Consider the following 26,441-nt stretch of genomic DNA (forward strand, 5'->3'; position numbering starts at 1 on the left):
GGAAATTTCCGGGTCTGAGTGCTGACTTGGTGTAGCATAAATGCCACAACAGAGCACGTCTCCATGCTGCTCTCCCAGACTCCTCCTTCCCAGCACCGGCCCAGTGGTGCACAAGCCCTCTGACCCCACACGTTGGTGGCAGGTCCTCAAGACCTGCACACAGCTCAGCTGCCATAAACACGGCCATGCTGACAGCCCCATCCCTGGGGATGGCTCTTCTCTTTAGGGGAATCACTGTCTGTTTTGGAAAAGCCATTGCAGGGGAGTGAGGCCCTTTGTTGACCTACACGCCTCTGCTCGGTCTCTGTGGGCAGAGGAAAGCTCTGGACCCCCAGCCTTCTGGGAGTCCTGCAGCAATCCAGCAGCAGACTGCCCTTCAAGCAAAACACAGTTTTTCCACAAGTGGAAGCAGCAGGTGAATCTGTGGGTTGCTCCTGCACAGCCTGCTCCAGGTGACCCTGCTTGAGTAGTAAGGAGGTGGCTCTTCTGCCCACCCTCAGTGGAAAGGTGCCAGCGTAAGGGCCCAGAGCGGCCCCTGTGGCTGAGCTATGACCTCCACGTTGACAAGGCGGAACCAGGCTCTTCACAGCAGTGCACTGCGATCTGAAAAGTGTGTGCCCACCTACACTGAAAGAAGCCAAGTTCACACTGGAGAGAAAGGGAAACCTTTCTGTTCGTGGGGAATCTCCAGAAGGGAGCAGGTTGCCCTGAGAGGTTGCGCCACCTGCATCCTTTCAGCTTCTCAAGACCTGGCTGCAGGAATCGCCAGGGACATGTGGTCTGACGGCCTTGCTGGGGCTGCTTTCAGCAGCAGGCTTTCCTGGGGACCTCCAGGGCTCCTTTCCAACCTCAGCTTTCCAAAATGTTCATTCCCATATGTTATAGCCTCTATTACTCTGGAGGATTTTGTGTCTTCAAAGACTTTGTGGGTTCTCCTCACAGTGTCTGAAGGCCTTAACTCTCAAGGAGTTCTTCTCTCAGTCTGTGCTCATGTCCGGGATTGCCCCAGCCCAGGGGCAGCACCCTGCACTTGGACTTGTTGAACCTCATTAGGTTCATGAGGGCCCACTTCTCCAGCCTGTCCGGGTCCCTTTGAAAGACATCCCTTCCTTCTTTGGTATCAACTGCACCACTCAGCTCGGTGTCATCTGCACACCTGCTGAGGGTGCTCTCAATCCCATCGTCTACATCTTTGATGAAGATACCGAAAAGCACCGGTCCCAAGACAGACCCCTGAGGTACACCGCTCGTCACCGGTCTCCACCTGGGCATAGGGCCATTGACCACCATAAAAGGCCGCCATATTGGTCAGGCATGATTTGCCCCTGTTGAGGCCATGCTGGGTGTTCTGGATCACCTCCTTGATAGGACAAGGTTAGATAGATTAGCGGGCAGTGAGCTGGTAAGGGTTGTGCAAAATAACAATTTTCCCCAGGGGACAGTACTGCTCAACATGTCATTAATGACCCGGACCATGTGCATCCTCAGCACATTGGCAGATGATACAAAAATGGGAGGAGTGGCTGGCAGACCAGAAGGCCATGCTCTCGTCCAGAGAAACCTTGACAGGCTGGAGCAACAGGCTAACAAGAGATTTATGGTGGTCAATGGCCCTATGCCCAGGTGGAGACCAGTGACGAGCGGTGTACCTCAGGGGTCTGTCTTGGGACCGGTGCTTTTCGATATCTTCATCAACAATATAGATGATGGGATTGAGTGCACCCTCAGCAGGTGTGCAGATGACACCGAGCTGAGTGGTGCAGTTGATACCAAAGAAGGAAGAGATGCCTTTCAAAGGGACCTGGACAGGCTGGAGAATTGGGCCCACATGAACCTAATGAAGTTCAACAAGTCCAAGTGCAGGGTGCTGCACCTGGGCTGGGGCAATCCCGGACATGAGCACAGACTGAGAGAAGAACTCATTGAGAGCAGCCCTGCAGAGAAGGACTTGGGGATTCTGGTGGACAAAAGGCTTGACATAAGCCAGCAGTGGGAGCTCGCAGCCCAGCAGGCCAACCGCGTCCTGGGCTGCATCAACAGAGGGGTGGGCAGCAGGGGAGGGAGGTGATTGTCCCCCTCTGCTCCGCCCTTATGAGGCCCCACCTGGAGTACTGCGTCTAGGTTTGGTGCTCCCAGCACCACCAGAAGGAAGTGGACCTATAAGCATGAGTCCAGAGGAGGGCCACAAAGATGCTCAGAGGGCTGGAGCACATCTCCTATGAAGAAAGACTGAGAGAGCTGGGGCTGTTCAGCCTCAGAAGAGAAGGCTCCAGGGGGACCTCATTGTGACCTTTCGATACTTAAAGAGGTTTTCCGAAAAGGATGGAGTAGGTCTCTTTACTCAGGTAGATAATGATAGGACAAGGGGAATGGTCTTAAACTAAAAGGGGGTAGATTTAGACTAGACATCAGGAGGAAAATTTTTCTGTAAGGGCAGTGAGGCACTGGAACAGGTTGCCAAGAGAAGTTGTGGATGCCCCATCCCTGGAGGTGTTCAAGGCCAGGCTGGATGCAGCCTTGGCCAGCCTGGTCTAGTGGGTGCCATCCCTGGCTCTGGCAGAGGGATTGAAGTTAGCTGGTCTCTGAGGTCCCTTCCAACCCAAGCCATTCTATGATTAGTCAGTTTGTTTATGAGGATGTTAAGAGACACAGTGTCAAATACCTTACTAAAGTCAGGCTAAGCAGAATGAACTGCTCTTACACCATCCACCAAGCTGATCACCCCACAGAATCATAGAATCACAGAATATCCTGAGTTGGAAGGGACCCACAAGGATTATCGAGTCCAACTCCTGGCTCCATGCAGAATGACCCCAAAATCAAACCCTATCTATGTCTGAGCGCGTTGTCCAAACGCTTCTTGAATTCTGTCAAGTTTGGTGCTGTGACCACTTCCCTCGAGAGCCTGTTCCAGTGCCTGCCCACCCTCTTAGTAAAGAGCCTTTTCCAGATATCCCTCTTTCTTGCTGATGAACCGTTACCTAGCAAAAGGGGTTACTGAAATTACTTTCACCCAGAGTCCCACTGCTAGGAAGGAACTCCGCCTTGGACAGAAGATCTGAGGCAGGAAACGACCTCCTGAGATCACCTGGTCCAGGCTTCTGCTCAAACAAGGTCAGCTAGTGCAAGTTGCCCTGGACCATGTCCACTCAGGGTTTGGTTGTCTCTAACCAAAGACAGAGGCTCCTCATCCTCTCTGAGCAACCTTTGCTGATTTTTGGCCGCCCCACAGGAGAAAAGTGTTTCCTTGTGTTCAGATGGAATTTCATGGTTTTTAATTTTTGCCACTTCCTCTTTACCTGTCAGTGGGCACCACTAAGAGTCTGGCTCCCTCTTTCTCATTCTTTCCCATCAGGTATTTACACACGCCCTGAGCCTTCTCTTCTCCAGGCTGAACAGTCCCAGTTCTTTCAGCCTTTCATCACAGGAGAGATGCTTCATTCCCTTCATCATTTTTGTGGCCTTCTGCTGGACTCATTCCAGTATATCCTAATCTCTCCTGTACTGGGGAGCCCAGTACTAGACACAGAACTGCAGATGTGTTGTGGTGGTTTTACACAGCTGGGCATCTGAGCTCCACCACAACTGCTTGCTCCCTCCCGCTCCTCAAAGGGAAAGGGGGAGAAAATACAATGAAAAGGGCTCAGTGGTTGACATAAGGACAGGGAGATCCCTCAACAATTATTGTCACAGGCAAAACAGACTCAGCATAGGGATATTAATACAATTGATTGCCTATTACTAACAAGCTAGAGAAGTGAGAAACAAAGGAAAGAAGCCAAAAAAACCTTCCCCCCATCCGTCCTCTTCCACCTTCTCCTCCTAAACAGTGCAGGGGAATGGGGAACGGGGGCTGCGGTCAGTCCCTAACACTTCATCTCCGCCGCTCCTTCACGGTCCCTCTCTGCCCCTGCTCCCCGTGGGGTCCCTCCCACGGGATGCCGTCCTTCCCGAACTGAGCCTGCGGGGGCTGCCCACAGGCAGCAGCTCTTCAAGCACTGCTCCCACACGGCTCCGTACCACGGGGTCCATTCCCCAGGAGCAAACTGCTCCAGCACAGGTCCCCCACGGGTGGGCGGCAGCTCCCCCCAGACCCCCTGCTCCTGCGTGGGCTCCTCTCCACGGGCTGCAGCTCCGGCCCGGGGCCTGCTCCTGCGGGGGCTCTCCATGGGCCGCAGCCTCCTCCAGGCCACCTCCACCTGCTCCACCGGGGGCTCCTCCACGGGCTGCAGCGTGGAGATCTGCTCCGTGTGGGACCCATGGGCTGCAGGGGGACAGCCTGCTCCACCAGGCCGCAGGGGAACTTCTGACCTTGGTGTCTGCTTGGCTGTTTTTCTCGCATTTTCTCACTCCTCTCTCCCAGTTGTTCTTGGGCAGCACTTTCTCCCTTTCTCACAATGACGCATCCAGCGCCGTTCACTGGCTTGGCTCTGGCCAGCAGCGGGTCCTTTTTCGAGCTGGCTGGAACTGGCTCCGATCTGATGTGGCAGCTGCTGGGCTCTGCTCATGGCGTACATCCCTGCAGCCCCCTAGAAACCTTGCCACATAAACCCAACGTAAGAGCTCACAAACTTTGCCAGACATACAATGATTTCTTCATATTTGACTGGTTAAAAAAAAAAAAAAAGTAAGGCGCATGTCAAATATCATCATGCAGAATCGTAGTATTTCTTTCCCACTAAAAATGTGCAGCAAAATAAATTATTTTCTTCAAATATAGTCATAATGTTTCAGCAAGTTTAAATTTGTTAGTATTCCAGGTTGGCTGACAACTCCAGAATGCTCCCAACTCTAGAAGAGATCAATTTTGACATCCTATGAAAATGTGGCCCATAAAGGTGGTGTCAGAGTATACTTAGAGCTATCTTGCTGGATGTGTGTGGTGGGTGAATGCTTCGTTTCATTCTGTGACGCAGTTTAGATTCTCTAAATTTTCACCTATCCAAACTGCAAGTTGAATTGTTGTCTTTTCCGACTAATAGAATCTGTTACGTACTGTTGAACCTACTAATGTGTTCCTATGCAGAACAGTGGTTGATTAAGCTTTTGTTGGAAAAAAAAGCAACTCAAAAGTAGTAACCAAAATTATTGTTTGCTTTTATTTTGCTGAAAGGAGTTAGACAACAATCTCTCTTGAATTGGAGAGAATTTTATTTTTTTTAAATAAGATTGTATTTCAGAATTCTTCATCCTTCCTTTCTTCACATAAACTTACTGACATCAATTTCAAAAATATTGTTCTCGTAACTATTTGACGATTTCCCATTGTGTGGGTTATCTTTTTGTTGTTGTTGTTGTTTGTTTTAAGGAGCTTTGAATTTACACAGCTGATGCAGTTCTCACATTCCTTTCAGGCTTATTGTCATCATACCTCTCTCTGTTCAATATTACCAACACCGTCCCACTTATCACAATCCCATTTGAATCAAAGGCAACTTGCTTCTTGTTGGTGGAAGCTTTCAAGCTTCCCCCTTGGGAACACGGGTCTTCCTCGCTGGGCAGCCCCAGAGACCCCTGTGATGTCGCCAAGCAGCGACTGTGACTGCCCGTGACCTCAGTGCTTTTCAGCAGCTGTAGGCTCTGTCCCCGTGCCTTTTGTCCAGGAGCTCCTGCGGGTGCACATGCGAGGCGTGACAGCTCCTGCAGGACCGTGGCTTGTGCTTCGAGCTGTGGCTTTTGGAGAGCAGCGGCTCTGGGCGCAGAGCAAAGGCAGCCTCTTGCAGCGCTCCTCTCCACGCTGACAGCTGCAGGGTGCTGCGTGTGGGTCCCACACGGCGGCTGTCCCAGGAGGGGGCCAAGGTCTTTGGCAGCGCTGAAGATTCCTGGAGAGTTTCTCCACCGTCCCTGAGCGCCTTCGTCAGGTACCTCAGTTCACCCCAGTCATACAGGGCCTCAGGGAGAGAGCACGTGGAGATCAGGGGTCATGGACACCCCGGCTCTTCCCCAGAGCCCCAGAGCTGACGGGGGAAGGCAGGGCTGGAGGGTAGCCCCTGAGGCTGGCTGTCCCACAGGACTGCTGCTGCTTCTCAAGCCACAGGGAGCCCCTTTGGGAGGCCCTTTCCTACCCTCTCCCTCAGCTGAGGCTCCCTTTCTTTTTCCCCTCCTAGCACCAGACAAGGTCGACACGTGGCAAAGATGTCGGGGCAGGACATGGCAGCGGGTGCCCAGAAAGCTATGGAGGAGTGCGCCTTAGACGTGACTGCCGGCGCCAGCCAGCAGCAGCAGGCCAGGCCGTTGGAGGCAGCAGAAGACCTCCTGTGTCCCATCTGTATGAATGACATCGAGAAAGCAGCCTACGTGGCCTTCTGCTTGCACCGCTTCTGCTTGGAGTGCATCCAGCAGTGGGCCGAGAGGAAAGCCACGTGCCCCATCTGCAGGCGGCCCTTCCACCGGCTCCTGCACTCGGTGCGAGCGGACGATGACTACCAGGAATACGTCGTCGTCTCTTCCACCCGTCGCCGCAGGGACGTGGCCAGAGAGAGGGACCGGAGCAGGTCCCCGCACCGGCAGTCCAGCCCACACAACTCGACCGCTGACCACAGCCCTTCAGCACCCGGAAGGAGGCCTGTGGGACGTGACCCAGCATCCGGAGAAGATGCCATTCGGGGGCCCTCCAACACCACCTCCCAGCAGGCTCCCACATCCGGCACTTCTGGGGAGCCAACCCAGCTGAGTACAGGGCAGCACCCGGCCGGCCCTACGGCCGCACCTCGCGCCAGCTTCAGAACAGTGCTGCGGCGAGCTCTGCGGCTTGACTTCTGTTACCTCCAATAAACATCTGGGTGACATTCAGGGGAGTGTTTTTTAAACTAACAGAACAACCCACACTAGGGAATGGTTTCCGCCACTGACTCAGCAGGGGAGGAAATTTCCGGGTCTGAGTGCTGACTTGGTGTAGCATAAATGCCACAACAGAGCACGTCTCCATGCTGCTCTCCCAGACTCCTCCTTCCCAGCACCGGCCCAGTGGTGCACAAGCCCTCTGACCCCACACGTTGGTGGCAGGTCCTCAAGACCTGCACAGAGCTCAGCTGCCATAAACACGGCCATGCTGACAGCCCCATCCCTGGGGATGGCTCTTCTCTTTAGGGGAATCACTGTCTGTTTTGGAAAAGCCATTGCAGGGGAGTGAGGCCCTTTGTTGACCTACACGCCTCTGCTCGGTCTCTGTGGGCAGAGGAAAGCTCTGGACCCCCAGCCTTCTGGGAGTCCTGCAGCAATCCAGCAGCAGACTGCCCTTCAAGCAAAACACAGTTTTTCCACAAGTGGAAGCAGCAGGTGAATCTGTGGGTTGCTCCTGCACAGCCTGCTCCAGGTGACCCTGCTTGAGTAGTAAGGAGGTGGCTCTTCTGCCCACCCTCAGTGGAAAGGTGCCAGCGTAAGGGCCCAGAGCGGCCCCTGTGGCTGAGCTATGACCTCCACGTTGACAAGGCGGAACCAGGCTCTTCACAGCAGTGCACTGCGATCTGAAAAGTGTGTGCCCACCTACACTGAAAGAAGCCAAGTTCACACTGGAGAGAAAGGGAAACCTTTCTGTTCGTGGGGAATCTCCAGAAGGGAGCAGGTTGCCCTGAGAGGTTGCGCCACCTGCATCCTTTCAGCTTCTCAAGACCTGGCTGCAGGAATCGCCAGGGACATGTGGTCTGACGGCCTTGCTGGGGCTGCTTTCAGCAGCAGGCTTTCCTGGGGACCTCCAGGGCTCCTTTCCAACCTCAGCTTTCCAAAATGTTCATTCCCATATGTTATAGCCTCTATTACTCTGGAGGATTTTGTGTCTTCAAAGACTTTGTGGGTTCTCCTCACAGTGTCTGAAGGCCTTAACTCTCAAGGAGTTCTTCTCTCAGTCTGTGCTCATGTCCGGGATTGCCCCAGCCCAGGGGCAGCACCCTGCACTTGGATTTGTTGAACCTCATTAGGTTCATGAGGGCCCACTTCTCCAGCCTGTCCGGGTCCCTTTGAAAGACATCCCTTCCTTCTTTGGTATCAACTGCACCACTCAGCTCGGTGTCATCTGCACACCTGCTGAGGGTGCTCTCAATCCCATCGTCTACATCTTTGATGAAGATACCGAAAAGCACCGGTCCCAAGACAGACCCCTGAGGTACACCGCTCGTCACCGGTCTCCACCTGGGCATAGGGCCATTGACCACCATAAAAGGCCGCCATATTGGTCAGGCATGATTTGCCCCTGTTGAGGCCATGCTGGGTGTTCTGGATCACCTCCTTGATAGGACAAGGTTAGATAGATTAGCGGGCAGTGAGCTGGTAAGGGTTGTGCAAAATAACAATTTTCCCCAGGGGACAGTACTGCTCAACATGTCATTAATGACCCGGACCATGTGCATCCTCAGCACATTGGCAGATGATACAAAAATGGGAGGAGTGGCTGGCAGACCAGAAGGCCATGCTCTCGTCCAGAGAAACCTTGACAGGCTGGAGCAACAGGCTAACAAGAGATTTATGGTGGTCAATGGCCCTATGCCCAGGTGGAGACCAGTGACGAGCGGTGTACCTCAGGGGTCTGTCTTGGGACCGGTGCTTTTCGATATCTTCATCAACAATATAGATGATGGGATTGAGTGCACCCTCAGCAGGTGTGCAGATGACACCGAGCTGAGTGGTGCAGTTGATACCAAAGAAGGAAGAGATGCCTTTCAAAGGGACCTGGACAGGCTGGAGAATTGGGCCCACATGAACCTAATGAAGTTCAACAAGTCCAAGTGCAGGGTGCTGCACCTGGGCTGGGGCAATCCCGGACATGAGCACAGACTGAGAGAAGAACTCATTGAGAGCAGCCCTGCAGAGAAGGACTTGGGGATTCTGGTGGACAAAAGGCTTGACATAAGCCAGCAGTGGGAGCTCGCAGCCCAGCAGGCCAACCGCGTCCTGGGCTGCATCAACAGAGGGGTGGGCAGCAGGGGAGGGAGGTGATTGTCCCCCTCTGCTCCGCCCTTATGAGGCCCCACCTGGAGTACTGCGTCTAGGTTTGGTGCTCCCAGCACCACCAGAAGGAAGTGGACCTATAAGCATGAGTCCAGAGGAGGGCCACAAAGATGCTCAGAGGGCTGGAGCACATCTCCTATGAAGAAAGACTGAGAGAGCTGGGGCTGTTCAGCCTCAGAAGAGAAGGCTCCAGGGGGACCTCATTGTGACCTTTCGATACTTAAAGAGGTTTTCCGAAAAGGATGGAGTAGGTCTCTTTACTCAGGTAGATAATGATAGGACAAGGGGAATGGTCTTAAACTAAAAGGGGGTAGATTTAGACTAGACATCAGGAGGAAAATTTTTCTGTAAGGGCAGTGAGGCACTGGAACAGGTTGCCAAGAGAAGTTGTGGATGCCCCATCCCTGGAGGTGTTCAAGGCCAGGCTGGATGCAGCCTTGGCCAGCCTGGTCTAGTGGGTGCCATCCCTGGCTCTGGCAGAGGGATTGAAGTTAGCTGGTCTCTGAGGTCCCTTCCAACCCAAGCCATTCTATGATTAGTCAGTTTGTTTATGAGGATGTTAAGAGACACAGTGTCAAATACCTTACTAAAGTCAGGCTAAGCAGAATGAACTGCTCTTACACCATCCACCAAGCTGATCACCCCACAGAATCATAGAATCACAGAATATCCTGAGTTGGAAGGGACCCACAAGGATTATCGAGTCCAACTCCTGGCTCCATGCAGAATGACCCCAAAATCAAACCCTATCTATGTCTGAGTGCGTTGTCCAAACGCTTCTTGAATTCTGTCAAGTTTGGTGCTGTGACCACTTCACTCGAGAGCCTGTTCCAGTGCCTGCCCACCCTCTTAGTAAAGAGCCTTTTCCAGATATCCCTCTTTCTTGCTGATGAACCGTTACCTAGCAAAAGGGGTTACTGAAATTACTTTCACCCAGAGTCCCACTGCTAGGAAGGAACTCCGCCTTGGACAGAAGATCTGAGGCAGGAAACGACCTCCTGAGATCACCTGGTCCAGGCTTCTGCTCAAACAAGGTCAGCTAGTGCAAGTTGCCCTGGACCATGTCCACTCAGGGTTTGGTTGTCTCTAACCAAAGACAGAGGCTCCTCATCCTCTCTGAGCAACCTTTGCTGATTTTTGGCCGCCCCACAGGAGAAAAGTGTTTCCTTGTGTTCAGATGGAATTTCATGGTTTTTAATTTTTGCCACTTCCTCTTTACCTGTCAGTGGGCACCACTAAGAGTCTGGCTCCCTCTTTCTCATTCTTTCCCATCAGGTATTTACACACGCCCTGAGCCTTCTCTTCTCCAGGCTGAACAGTCCCAGTTCTTTCAGCCTTTCATCACAGGAGAGATGCTTCATTCCCTTCATCATTTTTGTGGCCTTCTGCTGGACTCATTCCAGTATATCCTAATCTCTCCTGTACTGGGGAGCCCAGTACTAGACACAGAACTGCAGATGTGTTGTGGTGGTTTTACACAGCTGGGCATCTGAGCTCCACCACAACTGCTTGCTCCCTCCCGCTCCTCAAAGGGAAAGGGGGAGAAAATACAATGAAAAGGGCTCAGTGGTTGACATAAGGACAGGGAGATCCCTCAACAATTATTGTCACAGGCAAAACAGACTCAGCATAGGGATATTAATACAATTGATTGCCTATTACTAACAAGCTAGAGAAGTGAGAAACAAAGGAAAGAAGCCAAAAAAACCTTCCCCCCATCCGTCCTCTTCCACCTTCTCCTCCTAAACAGTGCAGGGGAATGGGGAACGGGGGCTGCGGTCAGTCCCTAACACTTCATCTCCGCCGCTCCTTCACGGTCCCTCTCTGCCCCTGCTCCCCGTGGGGTCCCTCCCACGGGATGCCGTCCTTCCCGAACTGAGCCTGCGGGGGCTGCCCACAGGCAGCAGCTCTTCAAGCACTGCTCCCACACGGCTCCGTACCACGGGGTCCATTCCCCAGGAGCAAACTGCTCCAGCACAGGTCCCCCACGGGTGGGCGGCAGCTCCCCCCAGACCCCCTGCTCCTGCGTGGGCTCCTCTCCACGGGCTGCAGCTCCGGCCCGGGGCCTGCTCCTGCGGGGGCTCTCCATGGGCCGCAGCCTCCTCCAGGCCACCTCCACCTGCTCCACCGGGGGCTCCTCCACGGGCTGCAGCGTGGAGATCTGCTCCGTGTGGGACCCATGGGCTGCAGGGGGACAGCCTGCTCCACCAGGCCGCAGGGGAACTTCTGACCTTGGTGTCTGCTTGGCTGTTTTTCTCGCATTTTCTCACTCCTCTCTCCCAGTTGTTCTTGGGCAGCACTTTCTCCCTTTCTCACAATGACGCATCCAGCGCCGTTCACTGGCTTGGCTCTGGCCAGCAGCGGGTCCTTTTTCGAGCTGGCTGGAACTGGCTCCGATCTGATGTGGCAGCTGCTGGGCTCTGCTCATGGCGTACACCCCTGCAGCCCCCTAGAAACCTTGCCACATAAACCCAACGTAAGAGCTCACAAACTTTGCCAGACATACAATGATTTCTTCATATTTGACTGGTTAAAAAAAAAAAAAAAGTAAGGCGCATGTCAAATATCATCATGCAGAATCGTAGTATTTCTTTCCCACTAAAAATGTGCAGCAAAATAAATTATTTTCTTCAAATATAGTCATAATGTTTCAGCAAGTTTAAATTTGTTAGTATTCCAGGTTGGCTGACAACTCCAGAATGCTCCCAACTCTAGAAGAGATCAATTTTGACATCCTATGAAAATGTGGCCCATAAAGGTGGTGTCAGAGTATACTTAGAGCTATCTTGCTGGATGTGTGTGGTGGGTGAATGCTTCGTTTCATTCTGTGACGCAGTTTAGATTCTCTAAATTTTCACCTATCCAAACTGCAAGTTGAATTGTTGTCTTTTCCGACTAATAGAATCTGTTACGTACTGTTGAACCTACTAATGTGTTCCTATGCAGAACAGTGGTTGATTAAGCTTTTGTTGAAAAAAAAGCAACTCAAAAGTAGTAACCAAAATTATTGTTTGATTTTATTTTGCTGAAAGGAGTTAGACAACAATCTCTCTTGAATTGGAGAGAATTTTATTTTTTTTAAATAAGATTGTATTTCAGAATTCTTCATCCTTCCTTTCTTCACATAAACTTACTGACATCAATTTCAAAAATATTGTTCTCGTAACTATTTGACGATTTCCCATTGTGTGGGTTATCTTTTTGTTGTTGTTGTTGTTTGTTTTAAGGAGCTTTGAATTTACACAGCTGATGCAGTTCTCACATTCCTTTCAGGCTTATTGTCATCATACCTCTCTCTGTTCAATATTACCAACACCGTCCCACTTATCACAATCCCATTTGAATCAAAGGCAACTTGCTTCTTGTTGGTGGAAGCTTTCAAGCTTCCCCCTTGGGAACACGGGTCTTCCTCGCTGGGCAGCCCCAGAGACCCCTGTGATGTCGCCAAGCAGCGACTGTGACTGCCCGTGACCTCAGTGCTTTTCAGCAGCTGTAGGCTCTGTCCCCGTGCCTTTTGTCCAGGAGCTCCTGCGGGTGCACACGCGAGGCGTGACAGCTCCTGCAGGACCGTGGCTTGTGCTTCGAGCTGTGGCTTTTGGAGAGCAGCGGCTCTGGGCGCAGAGCAAAGGCAGCCTCTTGCAGCGCTCCTCTCCACGCTGACAGCTGCAGGGTGCTGCGTGTGGGTCCCACACGGCAGCTGTCCCAGGAGGGGGCCAAGGTCTTTGGCAGCGCTGAAGATTCCTGGAGAGTTTCTCCACCGTCCCTGAGCGCCTTCGTCAGGTACCTCAGTTCACCCCAGTCATACAGGGCCTCAGGGAGAGAGCACGTGGAGATCAGGGGTCATGGACACCCCGGCTCTTCCCCAGAGCCCCAGAGCTGACGGGGGAAGGCAGGGCTGGAGGGTAGCCCCTGAGGCTGGCTGTCCCACAGGACTGCTGCTGCTTCTCAAGCCACAGGGAGCCCCTTTGGGAGGCCCTTTCCTACCCTCTCCCTCAGCTGAGGCTCCCTTTCTTTTTCCCCTCCTAGCACCAGACAAGGTCGACACGTGGCAAAGATGTCGGGGCAGGACATGGCAGCGGGTGCCCAGAAAGCTATGGAGGAGTGCGCCTTAGACGTGACTGCCGGCGCCAGCCAGCAGCAGCAGGCCAGGCCGTTGGAGGCAGCAGAAGACCTCCTGTGTCCCATCTGTATGAATGACATCGAGAAAGCAGCCTACGTGGCCTTCTGCTTGCACCGCTTCTGCTTGGAGTGCATCCAGCAGTGGGCCGAGAGGAAAGCCACGTGCCCCATCTGCAGGCGGCCCTTCCACCGGCTCCTGCACTCGGTGCGAGCGGACGATGACTTCCAGGAATACGTCGTCGTCTCTTCCACCCGTTGCCGCAGGGACGTGGCCAGAGAGAGGGACCGGAGCAGGTCCCCGCACCGGCAGTCCAGCCCACACAACTCGGCCGCTGACCACAGCCCTTCAGCACCCGGAAGGAGGCCTGTGGGACGTGACCCAGCATCCGGAGAAGATGCCATTCGGGGGCCCTCCAACACCACCTCCCAGCAGGCTCCCACATCCGGCACTTCTGGGGAGCCAACCCGGCTGAGTACAGGGCAGCACCCGGCCGGCCCTACGGCCGCACCTCGCGCCAGCTTCAGAACAGTGCTGCGGCGAGCTCTGCGGCTTGACTTCTGTTACCTCCAATAAACATCTGGGTGACATTCAGGGGAGTGTTTTTTAAACTAACAGAACAACCCACACTAGGGAATGGTTTCCGCCACTGACTCAGCAGGGGAGGAAATTTCCGGGTCTGAGTGCTGACTTGGTGTAGCATAAATGCCACAACAGAGCACGTCTCCATGCTGCTCTCCCAGACTCCTCCTTCCCAGCACCGGCCCAGTGGTGCACAAGCCCTCTGACCCCACACGTTGGTGGCAGGTCCTCAAGACCTGCACAGAGCTCAGCTGCCATAAACACGGCCATGCTGACAGCCCCATCCCTGGGGATGGCTCTTCTCTTTAGGGGAATCACTGTCTGTTTTGGAAAAGCCATTGCAGGGGAGTGAGGCCCTTTGTTGACCTACACGCCTCTGCTCGGTCTCTGTGGGCAGAGGAAAGCTCTGGACCCCCAGCCTTCTGGGAGTCCTGCAGCAATCCAGCAGCAGACTGCCCTTCAAGCAAAACACAGTTTTTCCACAAGTGGAAGCAGCAGGTGAATCTGTGGGTTGCTCCTGCACAGCCTGCTCCAGGTGACCCTGCTTGAGTAGTAAGGAGGTGGCTCTTCTGCCCACCCTCAGTGGAAAGGTGCCAGCGTAAGGGCCCAGAGCGGCCCCTGTGGCTGAGCTATGACCTCCACGTTGACAAGGCGGAACCAGGCTCTTCACAGCAGTGCACTGCGATCTGAAAAGTGTGTGCCCACCTACACTGAAAGAAGCCAAGTTCACACTGGAGAGAAAGGGAAACCTTTCTGTTCATGGGGAATCTCCAGAAGGGAGCAGGTTGCCCTGAGAGGTTGCGCCACCTGCATCCTTTCAGCTTCTCAAGACCTGGCTGCAGGAATCGCCAGGGACATGTGGTCTGACGTCCTTGCTGGGGCTGCTTTCAGCAGCAGGCTTTCCTGGGGACCTCCAGGGCTCCTTTCCAACCTCAGCTTTCCAAAATGTTCATTCCCATATGTTATAGCCTCTATTACTCTGGAGGATTTTGTGTCTTCAAAGACTTTGTGGGTTCTCCTCACAGTGTCTGAAGGCCTTAACTCTCAAGGAGTTCTTCTCTCAGTCTGTGCTCATGTCCGGGATTGCCCCAGCCCAGGGGCAGCACCCTGCACTTGGACTTGTTGAACCTCATTAGGTTCATGAGGGCCCACTTCTCCAGCCTGTCCGGGTCCCTTTGAAAGACATCCCTTCCTTCTTTGGTATCAACTGCACCACTCAGCTCGGTGTCATCTGCACACCTGCTGAGGGTGCTCTCAATCCCATCGTCTACATCTTTGATGAAGATACCGAAAAGCACCGGTCCCAAGACAGACCCCTGAGGTACACCGCTCGTCACCGGTCTCCACCTGGGCATAGGGCCATTGACCACCATAAAAGGCCGCCATATTGGTCAGGCATGATTTGCCCCTGTTGAGGCCATGCTGGGTGTTCTGGATCACCTCCTTGATAGGACAAGGTTAGATAGATTAGCGGGCAGTGAGCTGGTAAGGGTTGTGCAAAATAACAATTTTCCCCAGGGGACAGTACTGCTCAACATGTCATTAATGACCCGGACCATGTGCATCCTCAGCACATTGGCAGATGATACAAAAATGGGAGGAGTGGCTGGCAGACCAGAAGGCCATGCTCTCGTCCAGAGAAACCTTGACAGGCTGGAGCAACAGGCTAACAAGAGATTTATGGTGGTCAATGGCCCTATGCCCAGGTGGAGACCAGTGACGAGCAGTGTACCTCAGGGGTCTGTCTTGGGACTAATGCTTTTCGATATCTTCATTAACGATGTAGACGATGGGATCGAGTTCTCCAAGATCACCCAGCCCAACCTCTGACCTAACATATACAAGTCCTCCACTAAACCGTATCACTAAGCGCAACATCCAAACGTCTCTTAAAGACCTCCAGGGATGGTGACTCAACCACTTCCCTGGGCAGCCCATTCCAATGCCTAACAACCCTTTCAGTAAAGAAGTTCTTCCTAATACCCAACCCAAACCTCCTCTGCCGCAACTTTAGCCCATTCCCCCTCGTCCTGTCACCAGGCACGTGGGAGAACAGACCAACCCCCACCTCACTACAGCCTCCTCTAAGGTACCTGTAGAGAGCGATGAGGTCGCCCCTTAGCCTCCTCTTCTCCAGGCTGAACAATTCCAGCTCCCTCAGCTGCTCCTTGTAAGACTTGTTCTCCAGACCCCTAACCAGCCTCTTCGCCCTTCTCTGGACTCTCTCGAACACCTCGACGTCCTTCTTGTAGCAAGGGGCCCAAAACTGAACACAGCACTCGAGGTGCGGCCTCACCGGAGCCGAGTACAGGGGGATAATCACTTTCCTAGCCCTGCTGGCCACGCTGCTTCTTATACAAGCCAGGATGCTCTTGGCCTTCTTGGCCACCTGAGCACACTGCTGGCTCATATTCAGCCCACTATCAACCAGTACTCCCAGGTCCTTCTCTGCCAGGCAGCTTTCCAACCACTCGTCTCCCAGCCTGTAGCGCTGCTTGGGGTTGTTACGCCCCAGGTGCAGGACCCGGCACTTGGCCTTGTTGAACTTCATACAGTTGACCTCAGCCCATCGGTCCAGCCTATCCGGATCCTCTTGCAGAGCCTTCCTACCCTCGAGCAGATCGACACACGCGCCTAACTTGGTGTCGTCTGCAAACTTATTGAGGGTGCACTCAATCCCCTCATCCAGATCATCGATAAAGATATTGAAGAGGACTGGCCCCAGTACTGAGCCCTGGGGGCCTCCACTAGTGACCGGCCTCCAACTGGATTTGACTCCATTCACCACAACTCTTTGGGCCCGGCTACCCAGCCAGTTTTTAACCCAACGAAGCGTACGCCAGTCCAAGCCACGAGCAGCCATTTTTTTGAGGAGAATGTTGTGGGAAACGGTGTCAAAAGCCTTACTGAAGTCAAGGTAGACCACATCCACAGCCTTTCCGGCATCCACTAAGCGTGTCACTTTGTCATAGAAGGAGATCAGGTTCGTCAAGCAGGACCTGCCCTTCATAAACCCATGCTGACTGGGCCTGATCGCCTGGTTGCCCTGTAAGTGCCACGTGATGACCCTCAAGATAATCTTCTCCATGAGCTTCCCTGGCACTGACATCAAACTAACAGGCCTATAGTTCCCCGGGTCTACCCTCCGACCCTTCTTGTAGATGGGCGTCACATTTGCTAGCCGCCAGTCGACTGGGACCTCCCCTGATAGCCAGGACTGCCGATAAATGATGGAAAGCGGCTTGGCCAGCTCCTCCGCCAGTTCTCTCAGTACGCTCGGGTGGATCCCATCCGGCCCCATCGACTTGCGTACATCCAAGTGCTGTAGCAGGCCGCCAACCATTTCCTCGTGGATAGTGAGGGCCACATCCTGCTCCCCATCCCCTTCCACCAGCTCAGAGTACTGGGTATCCAGAGAACAACCGGTTTTGCCGCTAAGGACCGGGGCAAAGAAGGCATTAAGCACCTCAGCTTTTTCCTCATCCCTTGTAATTAAGTTTCCCCCCGCCTCCAGTACAGGATGGAGATTCTCCTTAGTCCTCCTTTTGGTGTTGATGTATTTGTAAAACCACTTTTTGTTATCTTTAACAGCAGTAGCCAGATTTAGCTCCAGATGAGCTTTGGCCCTTCTAATTTTGTCCCTGCACAGCCTCGCAACAGCCTTATAGTCCTTGTGAGTGGCCCGCCCTCTTTTCCAAAGATTATAAACCCTCCTTTTTCTCCTAAGCTCGAACCACAACTCTCTGTTCAGCCAGGCCGGTCTTCTTCCGCGCCGGCTCGTCTTTGGGCACGTGGGAACAGACCGCTCCTGAGCCATTAAGATTTCCTTCCTGAAGAGTGCCCAGCCTTTCTGGACTCCTCTGCCCTTCAGAACCACCTCCCAAGGGACTCTGCCAACCAGTGTCCTGAACAGCTCAAAGTCAGCCCTCCGGAAGTCCAAGACAGCGGTTTTACTGGTCCCCTTCCTGGCTTCGCCAAGAATAGAGAATTCTACCATTTCATGGTCACTCTGCCCAAGACAGCTCCCAGCCACCACATCGCCCACCAGTCTGTCACTGTTTGTGAACAGAAGGTCTAGCGGGGCACCTCCCCTGGTAGGCTCTCTAACCAGCTGCGTCAGGAAGCTATCTTCCACGCTCTCCAGAAACCTCCTAGACTGCTTTCTCTGGGCTGTGTTGTGCTTCCAGGACATGTCTGGGAAGTTGAAGTCCCCCACGAGCACAAGCGCTGACGATTTCGCAACTTCTGCCAGCTGCCTGTAGAACTCCTCATCCGTCTCCTCATCCTGGTTCGGCGGTCTGTAACAGACCCCCACCAGGATGCGTGCCTTGTTGGCCTTCCCGCTGATCCCAACCCACAGAGACTCAACCTTATCAGTCCCAGCCTCAAGTTCCACAACATCAAAACACTCTCTAATATAGAGAGCCACACCACCACCCCTTCTGTGCTGCCTGTCCCTTCTGAAGAGCCTATAGCCAGACATTGGAGCACTCCTGTCATGAGAGTGGTGCCACCACGTTTCCATGATGGCAACCAACTCATAGCCTGCCTGCTGCACGATGGCTTCCAGTTCCTCTTGTTTGTTACCCACGCTGCGTGCATTAGTGTAGATGCACTTCAGTCGGACCACTGCCTTCTCCCCCGGCCTTGCCATTATTCCCCCTGGCACAGCTCCAACAGGCCTTATTTCTGCCCCGTCCCCCTTCTTACCTAGTTTAAAGCCCTCTCAATGAGCCCTGCCAGCTCCTGGGCTAGGATCCGTTTTCCCCTTAGAGATAGGGACCCGTCTGCGGCCATCAGGCCAGGTGCCCAGTAAAGTGCCCCATGGTCAAAAAAACCAAAATTTCTGTGTTGGCACCAGCCTCTGAGCCACGTGTTAATCAGGTGGGCTTTCCGTGTCCACTCTGTACCCCTCCCCGCTACTGTAGGGGTGGACGAAAACACCACCTGTACTCCCGCTCCATCCACTAACCGTCCCAGTCCCCTGAAGTCCCTTTTGATAGCCTTCAGGCTTCTCTCTTCAATATTATCACTGCCAGCCTGGACTATCAAAAGCGGATAGTAGTCAGAGGGGCAAACCAGGTTGGGAAGCTTTCTGGCCACATCCCTGACCCCGGCCCCAGGGAGGCAGCAGACTTCCCTATGGGTAGGGTCAAGCTGACAAATAGGGCCCTCTGTCCCCTGGAGAAGGGAGTCGCCTACAGCAATTACACTTCTATCTTTCTTGGTGGAGGCAGTCTTGAGGCGTGGAGTTGACCTCCTCGCCCTAGGTATCCTCCTGGGTAGACTTTCTACCTCATCTTCACCCACCGGTCTCTCAAGCTCTAGGGCCTCAAACCTGTTTGTGTACGCGCACCTGGGAAGGTGGGGGCAGTAGGGGGGGGGCGTCACCTGCGAGGTTGAGCAGGGACCTGTCTCCATTCCTCCTCAACGCCTAGGTCCCCTCCCTCTGCCCTACAGGGCAGGGGGTCCACCCCCATTTGGGGTGTCTCACCCCGGTACCTCTCCTTCACGCCCTGCAAGGAGTCGCTCCACCAGTCTATCTCCCGCTCACACTCCCTGATAGCCCTCAACCTCTCCACCTCCTCCCTGAGCTCTGACACCAGGCGGACCAGGTCGTCCACCTGCTCGCACCTCACGCACACAGTCCCTCTGCCTCCCTCAGATGGCAGCAACAGGCTCAGACACTCCCTGCATCCAGAGACCTGAACTGCCGCATTGTTGAGCGGGCAGTCAGTCTGGGTGGTTACAGACTCTCTAGAGAGAGCAGTCTGCCTGGTGTAGACCACTGCAGCCCAGCTAGCGGTCAACAGCCGTTAGAGCAGTTGTTCGTATGGGCGGGGGGGACACCTTCCGCCCTCTCTGCCCGCCCTGCCTGCGCAAACTTCCGCGCCGCTCCTTTTTGACGCGCCGCGCCCTGTTTACCCGCCCTGGCCGCCCCGCTCCCGGTCGCCCGCGCTCCCTAGGGGCTGCTTTTGAACGGCCGGGGAGGGGGCGCTGCTGGCTCCGCCTACGCCTCGTCAGCCTCCCTCGCGAGGGCGGCCGGGTCCTGGCGGCTCCCTCGAGCGGCCTCGATGTCGGAAAAAAAGCCCTGCCTGTCCCGATCCCCCGCTCCGCTGCAGAACGCGTGTGCCCCGGAGCCGATCGCCTCGACAAGAGCTGCCCTTCCCGAACTGAGCCTGCGGGGGCTGCCCACAGGCAGCAGCTCTTCAAGCACTGCTCCCACACGGCTCCGTACCACGGGGCCCATCCCCCAGGAGCAAACTGCTCCAGCACGGGTCCCCCACGGGCGGCAGCTCCCCCCAGACCCCCTGCTCCTGCGTGGGCTCCTCTCCACGGGCTGCAGCTCCGGCCCGGGGCCTGCTCCTGCGGGGGCTCTCCATGGGCCGCAGCCTCCTCCAGGCCACCTCCACCTGCTCCACCGGGAGCTCCTCCACGGGGGGGCTGCAGCGTGGAGATCTGCTCCGTGTGGGACCCATGGGCTGCAGGGGGACAGCCTGCTCCACCAGGGGCCTCTCCACAGGCCGCAGGGGAACTGCTGCTGCCTGCCTGGAGCACCTCCTGCCCTCCTGCTGCACTGACCTTGCGGGCTGCAGGGCTGGTTCTCACCCCTCTCTCCCAGTAGCTGTTGCACAGCATTTTATTTTATTTTTTCCATTTCTGCAGTCTGCTGTCCCAGAGGCCCAACCAGTGTCTCTCTCTGGCTCGGCTCTGGCCAGTGGTGGGTCTGTTTTGCTGCCGGCTTGATCTGGCTCTGACCAGACATTGGGCAGCTGCTGGGCTCTGCTCACAGAGGTCACCCTTGCAGCTTGCTTGCCACTAAAACCTTGCCACGTAAGCCGAGCAGTTTTCTATGTGTCTTGTAACTCCCTCCTGGAAAAGATGGGCACATTCTATCCCTATGAAGTGGTGCTTAGTGATGTAATGAGAATTAAAAACTGTGACGTAATTTTATCATGAAAGTTTTCTTCTTACAGCCAACCGCTGCTCAGTGCTTCTGCATTACAATAGCTGGCTCCAAAAGCAACTGACAACATTAAAGTGAGAGGCAGTTCTCATTTCCTTTCCCATTCTTTTTAAGTGTGAGCTACTTTGGCTTATAATTACACTGAGCTGTGAAATACGGACAAGTGATTCCTGCATATTGTATGCTGAACAGCTATTTTCTGAGACATTACAGCACTCACTGTCCTTACATATTTTCTAAAAATCCACAACTATAGCAGATGATACTATGATCAGGCACTCTTGGGACCCTTATGAAGTATGATAGCATCTGTTTCAAAGATTTTGGCTCTGCTGGTGTCTCTGCTCTCCTGCCTGTGAATAACACCTCTGAATTTATGGTTGTACTTCGCATATTGACTTCTGGAGTTCCCAGGCAGAATGCTGAGTAGAGCATTTAGAAGAAAGCAATAAGCAAAACTCTGGAATTGCAAAGTAACCTCCCACAAAGTCTGTTGCTATAAATCACAAAATAACAACTTTGAAAAAGAAATACAGCAAATTTGAAATTATGTAATCATAAATAAAGTCAGCCTCACATCTAGCTAAATCATTCTCCAACTGTGACTGAGCTTCAGAAAGCCTTGCTAATTATGAGCTCTTGACTTTTTCAAAAGATATACAAAATGAGGAGTGTAATCCTACTCACAGCTATGTTTATCTAAGTGTTCATCTCCCATGCATGTTACAAGACAATAAAAAAAGAGAAAAACAAACAAATGTAGTTCATATTATTATCAGCTATAAGCTGGGTATGCTTCAGAAATGTACTTCTGGTTGTTTTGATACGAATTTCTTTGCATTCTTCTTATCTTCTTATCTTCTTATTCTTCCTTGCTGGATATTTTTGACATGTTAAATCAATGGAATGGTTACAGGATGGTAAATTTAGCTTGCTGGAAATGCTGTAGTGCATCAGACAGGAGCTGGTGATGTAGAAAAAGCTGTTTCGCTATTACTGCATCAGATGGAAAAAAATCAGCAAACAGATGTAAATGGTGTAAGAAAGAGCAAGATGTCACAAGATATTCTGATATTGGTCAAAACAAAGGTAATCATAGTCTCCTGCGTCCAGACAGAATGACAAAATACTGCTAAGTTAGAAGTGCAATTTTGAGGCTTTCAATAACAATTTGGAGTTCCTTTCCTTCCGTCTCCAAAAACAACCATTATAACAAAAGCATGAAGGTCCTACTCAACTTAGTAACAATGTCATTCAAGTCTGTGACATCTTTAAGATTAAGTTATGTATGAAACTTACTTGTCTCAAATAAATCCAGTATTAGCAGCTATCTTCAACTTAGGAACAATGTTCCTAATTAATTGATTTATTGCTAAGCTGTATGTACAAAGAAAAAAAATTAATGATTTAACTAATAACCTAAATGGAGGAAGATTCTACCTCTGTTGTAAACACTTGTTCCACCAGACATTACTGTAAGGAAGCAACATATTTTATGCTTTTGTGTCCTTTCTGTTCCAAACTGATGACTGAGTTACAAAAACATAGGTGTTTTAAATATCTAATTCACATATTGCAATTACTTGCTTGGCTCTCAACAGAAATCTCACATCCAATTTCTCTAAAATAATGATAAAGCAATGACGATGTATTATTTCAACACCTTTTATACTAATCCTATTTTTATGAACATAATTTTACGTTTCTAGAAACTGAAATCCTAAGTAATTGAGAAAAAAGCCTAAAGGCCCAGTTGCTTTGAACAAAAAAAAAGACAAAAATGTAAATACTGGTAACAAATTAGAGATCAGATCAGAGAATGGCTGAGGTTGGAAGGGACCTCTGGAGATATCTGGTTCATGAACCCTGCTCAAGCAGGGACACCTAGGACAGGTTGCCCAGAACCATGCCCAGATGTCTTTTGAATATCTCCAGGGAGGGAGAGTCCACAACCTTTCTGACCTGTGCCAGTCACCCTCACAGTAAAGACGTGCTTCTTGATGTTCAGAAGGAACTTCCTGTGTTGCATTTTTTTTTGTCCATTGTCTCTTGTTCTGTCACTGAGCATCACTGGAAGGAGCTTGAAAAGAGCCTGACTATGTCTTCTGTGTATTCTCTCTTCAGATACCTGTAGACATTGATGAGAACACCCTCATCCTGCTTTTTTTCAGGTTGAACAGTCCAAGCTTGCTCAGCCTTTCCTCCTATGGGAGATGCTCCAGATGCTTTGTTGGACTCTGTGAGTATGCCCATGTCTCTGCTATACTGGGGAGCCCAGAACTGGACACAGTACTCCAGTGGTGACAGCACCAGTACTCGGTAGAGGGGAAGGCTCAGCTCCGTCAAAGTGCTGACAGTAATATACCTAATGTAGCTCAGGATGCAATTAGCCTTTTTTGCAGCAGGGACACACTGTTGACTCATGTTCAACTTGCTGTCCACCAGGATCCCCAGGGCCTTTCCTGCAAGGCTGCTTTCCATCTGGGTGACCCCCGGCATGTATTTTTGCCTGGGGTTGTTCCTCCCAATGGGCAGGACTTTGCATTTCTTATTGAACTGTGTGAGGTTCCTGTCAGCCCACTTCTCCAGCCTGTCCAGGTCCCTCTGGATGGCAGCGTGACCCTCTGGTGTATCAGCCACTCAACCCACTTTTGTGTCAACTGCAGTCTTGCTGAGGGTGCACTCAGTCTCATCATTCAGATCATTAATGAAGATGTTAAACAGGACTGGGCCTAGGATTGACCTCTGGAGTAAACCACTAGTTACTGACCTCCAACTAAACTTTGAGCTACTGATCACCATGCTCTGGGCCTGGTTGTTCAGTCAGTTTTCAATCCATGTCACTGTCTGCCCATCCAGCAGACATGAAGAGCCTTTTTATGAGGATCTTATGAGCTACAATGTCAAAGGACTTACTGAAGTCCAGGGAGACTATACCCACTGCTCTCCCCTCATCCATCAGGCTGGTCAGTTCATTGTAGAATCTTATCAGGTTGGTCAAGCAACGGCTTCCCCTTGATGAATCCATGCTGACTAGTCCTGATGATTTTCTTCTCCTTCATGTGCCTGGAAATAGTTTCCAGGATTATTTGTTTCCATTTTGTTGTTGTTGTTTTTTGTTTGTTTCCCATGATTCCAGGGATCAAGGTGAGGCTGACCAGCCTGTAGTTCCCTGGGTCCTCCTTCTTGTCCTTCTTGGAGATAGGCATGACGTTTACTTTCTTCCAGTCTTCGGGCACTCTTCCAGTTGCTCTGATCAATCAAAGATTATGGAGAGTAGCCTCGCAATAACATCTGCCAGCTCCCTCAGCACATGTGGGTGCATCCCACTGGGGACCATGGACTTATGCATGTCCGGTTTGCTTAAATATTCCCTGACCTAATTGTCTTCCACCAAGGTTACATCTTCCTTGCTACAGCTTTTCTCCCTAGTCTCTGGAACTTACGATTCCTGGAGGCTGGTCTTGCTGGTGAAGATGGATGCAAAGAAGGCATTCAGTACATTGACCTTTTCCTGTCCTGTGTAACAAGGTCTCCAATTTCATTCAGCAGTGGGCCCACATTTTGCTTAGTCTTCCTTTTGTCATTATTGTATTTATATATGTCTTTCTTGTTGCCCTTGGTGTCCCTGGCCAGATTCAATTACACATGGGCTTTAGCTTTCCTAATATCATCCCTGGATGCTCAGACAATGACTCTGCATTCCTTCCAGGTTACCTGTCCCTTTGTAGGCCTCTGTTTTCTGTTTAAGTTTGGCCAGGAGCTCCTTGTTCATCCACAGAGGCTTCCTGGCATTTTTACCTGGCTCTGTCATTGTTTGGATGGACCATTCTTCAGGCTGGGGGAGGTGATCATTGTATATTCACCAGCTTACTTGGGCCTGTCTTCCCTCCAGGGCTTTATGCCATAGGATTCTTCCAAGCAGATCCTTGTAGAGGCCAAAGTCTGCTCGTCTCATGTCCATGTGAGCTTGGTTTTTGACCTTCTCTCTGCCCTCAGAAGCTTGAACTCCACAATTTCATGGCTCCTACTCAATGTAGGAAGAGTAATATAACTTATTGCCTATCAATCACGGACAGACTAGAGCAGTGAGAAACTAAAAACAAACTAAAAATACCTTCCCCCCATCCCACCCTCTCCTACCTCCTCCCCCTGAGCAGTGCAGGGGAATGGGAAATGGGGGCTGCGGTCAGTCGCTGACATGGGGCAGCTGATGGGCTCTTCTCACAGAGCCACCCCTGCAGTCCCCCTGCTACCAAACCCTTGCCACATAATCCCAATACAATCATCAGCACATTCCATGAAACTCCTGGATTGCTTATGTTCTTCTGTGCTGCCCCTCCAGCAGACACCAGAGTGGTTGAAATTCCCCATGAGGACCAGGGCCTGCAAATGTGAGGCTGCTCCTATCTGTCTGTAGATGGTCTCGTTTGCTTGTTCTACCCAGTCAGGTGGCATGTAACAGACACCCACTGTAATGTCATCTGTCCCTGTCCTCCCTTTAACACAAATCCATACGTGCACAGCTGGATCCTCATCTGCCCCCCCCCGTCAGAGCTCCAGGCACACCAGCTGCTCTCTCACAGAGGGCAGCACACCCTTCCTGTCCACCCAGCCTGTCCTTCCTAAAAAACTTGTATGCAAATGAAAGAAAAAAGTTTCTAAAAGTCTTGTAATTAACATGTAAAATATTTCAGGATTTCAGAGAAAAGGTATGAGCACAGAAATGAAGAAAGCTTTAAGAATTAAAGTGCATGCAATTCTTAGAAAGAAATTTGTAAAAAGCTGTAGCAGCTGTCAGTTGAGCTACAATTTTGAAAGAAAATATACTAAGAAATTTTGTTATTATAGGGATTTTGAACTTAAGCAAGATTCCTTGAATAACAAGAACTGTCTTTGCCCCAGACACATTTTTGGCACAGAAATGTGTATTTATCACTGAATACAAAAGATGTGTAAACCAATGGGCCTCATTTACGGAAAGGAGAAGAAAAAAAAAGAAATAAAGAAAAGAAAAAAAGAAGTTTAAGAGCGTCCTCTTGTGGCACTACAGAAAACTCCATCAGAGCTTTTTTTTTTTTTTTTTTTTTTTTTTTTTTGGAGTGCAATTCCTTGTTTTTCATTGTTATTTTAAAAATAATACTAAAGAAATATATATTTGCAGATAGTTAGATAGTTTTGAATGATCAGCTTATAATTTTAGGCACAAATCTTTAAAAAGTTTTGCTGTTCTAGGAATAAGCTCTGTCTTACACTGTTTCAGGAAAACAACACTGAAGCTTGACTGCAGCTGTTTCTGTATGTATATATCTCCCTATGTATACATTAAATTTCCCATGGTATACCCATAGAACCTTTTCCATAACGTGGTAAAAGTGAGTTCTTTTTAAGTCCTGTTCTGGCCTCCTGTGGTTGTAAGAACCCACATTGTGCACCCCATTCACACACCAAGCTCTGCTTTGGCCATACCATAACCCTGCTTGGAAATGAAAAATACTTGTTACATTATAAGTAAATGCAGCTAAACACAGCTTACAAAGATCTATTTTTGTCCAAAAACCTTTAGTCACTTTCTCCCCTACCCATTCTCTAGCTTAGGTATCCCAGAAATTACCGGAGACTTTAGTGATGATACGTCACATCACAGAAGGGAAATCAGTTCACCCAGGACTGATGGCCCCTGCTATGCATTTATTTGCCTTCTAGATTGCTTCAGAAAGTCCTAATAATAACATAGTGCTGCATTTCTGTGTAAGTAGCTGCTCTTCAGCAGCATGTAGTAGGAAGGGAGGCTTCAAGAGTTTGATACCAAGTTACAAAATTTGTCTGTAG

The 26,441-nt window shown here is 51.5% G+C and overlaps 2 protein-coding genes across 2 annotated transcripts; both read left to right on the forward strand.

Annotated features, from left to right (window-relative positions):
- The first annotated feature begins 5,640 nt into the window (after nt 1–5,640).
- On the forward strand, nt 5,641–7,872 carry LOC136788973 (E3 ubiquitin-protein ligase Topors-like). Its single transcript, XM_066988175.1, has 2 exons — nt 5,641–5,861; nt 6,108–7,872. Exon 2 carries the CDS (start codon nt 6,136–6,138, stop codon nt 6,772–6,774), a length of 639 nt encoding a protein of 212 aa, XP_066844276.1. The 5' UTR covers nt 5,641–5,861; nt 6,108–6,135; the 3' UTR covers nt 6,775–7,872.
- Nucleotides 7,873–12,502: 4,630 nt separating this feature from the next.
- On the forward strand, nt 12,503–13,654 carry LOC136789043 (E3 ubiquitin-protein ligase Topors-like). Its single transcript, XM_066988388.1, has 2 exons — nt 12,503–12,723; nt 12,970–13,654. The coding sequence occupies exon 2, from the start codon at nt 12,998–13,000 to the stop codon at nt 13,634–13,636; it is 639 nt and encodes a 212-aa protein (XP_066844489.1). The 5' UTR covers nt 12,503–12,723; nt 12,970–12,997; the 3' UTR covers nt 13,637–13,654.
- Nucleotides 13,655–26,441: the final 12,787 nt, after the last annotated feature.

The sequence above is a fragment of the Anser cygnoides genome, chromosome Z (genome assembly GCF_040182565.1).
Source record: "Anser cygnoides isolate HZ-2024a breed goose chromosome Z, Taihu_goose_T2T_genome, whole genome shotgun sequence".
NCBI lineage: Eukaryota > Metazoa > Chordata > Aves > Anseriformes > Anatidae > Anser > Anser cygnoides.

What these genes read in the sequence shown, in the direction of transcription:
- LOC136788973 (XM_066988175.1), top strand. Translation starts at nt 6,136, where the DNA reads ATGTCGGGGCAGGACATGGCAGCGGGTGCCCAGAAAGCTATGGAGGAG.
- LOC136789043 (XM_066988388.1), top strand. Translation starts at nt 12,998, where the DNA reads ATGTCGGGGCAGGACATGGCAGCGGGTGCCCAGAAAGCTATGGAGGAG.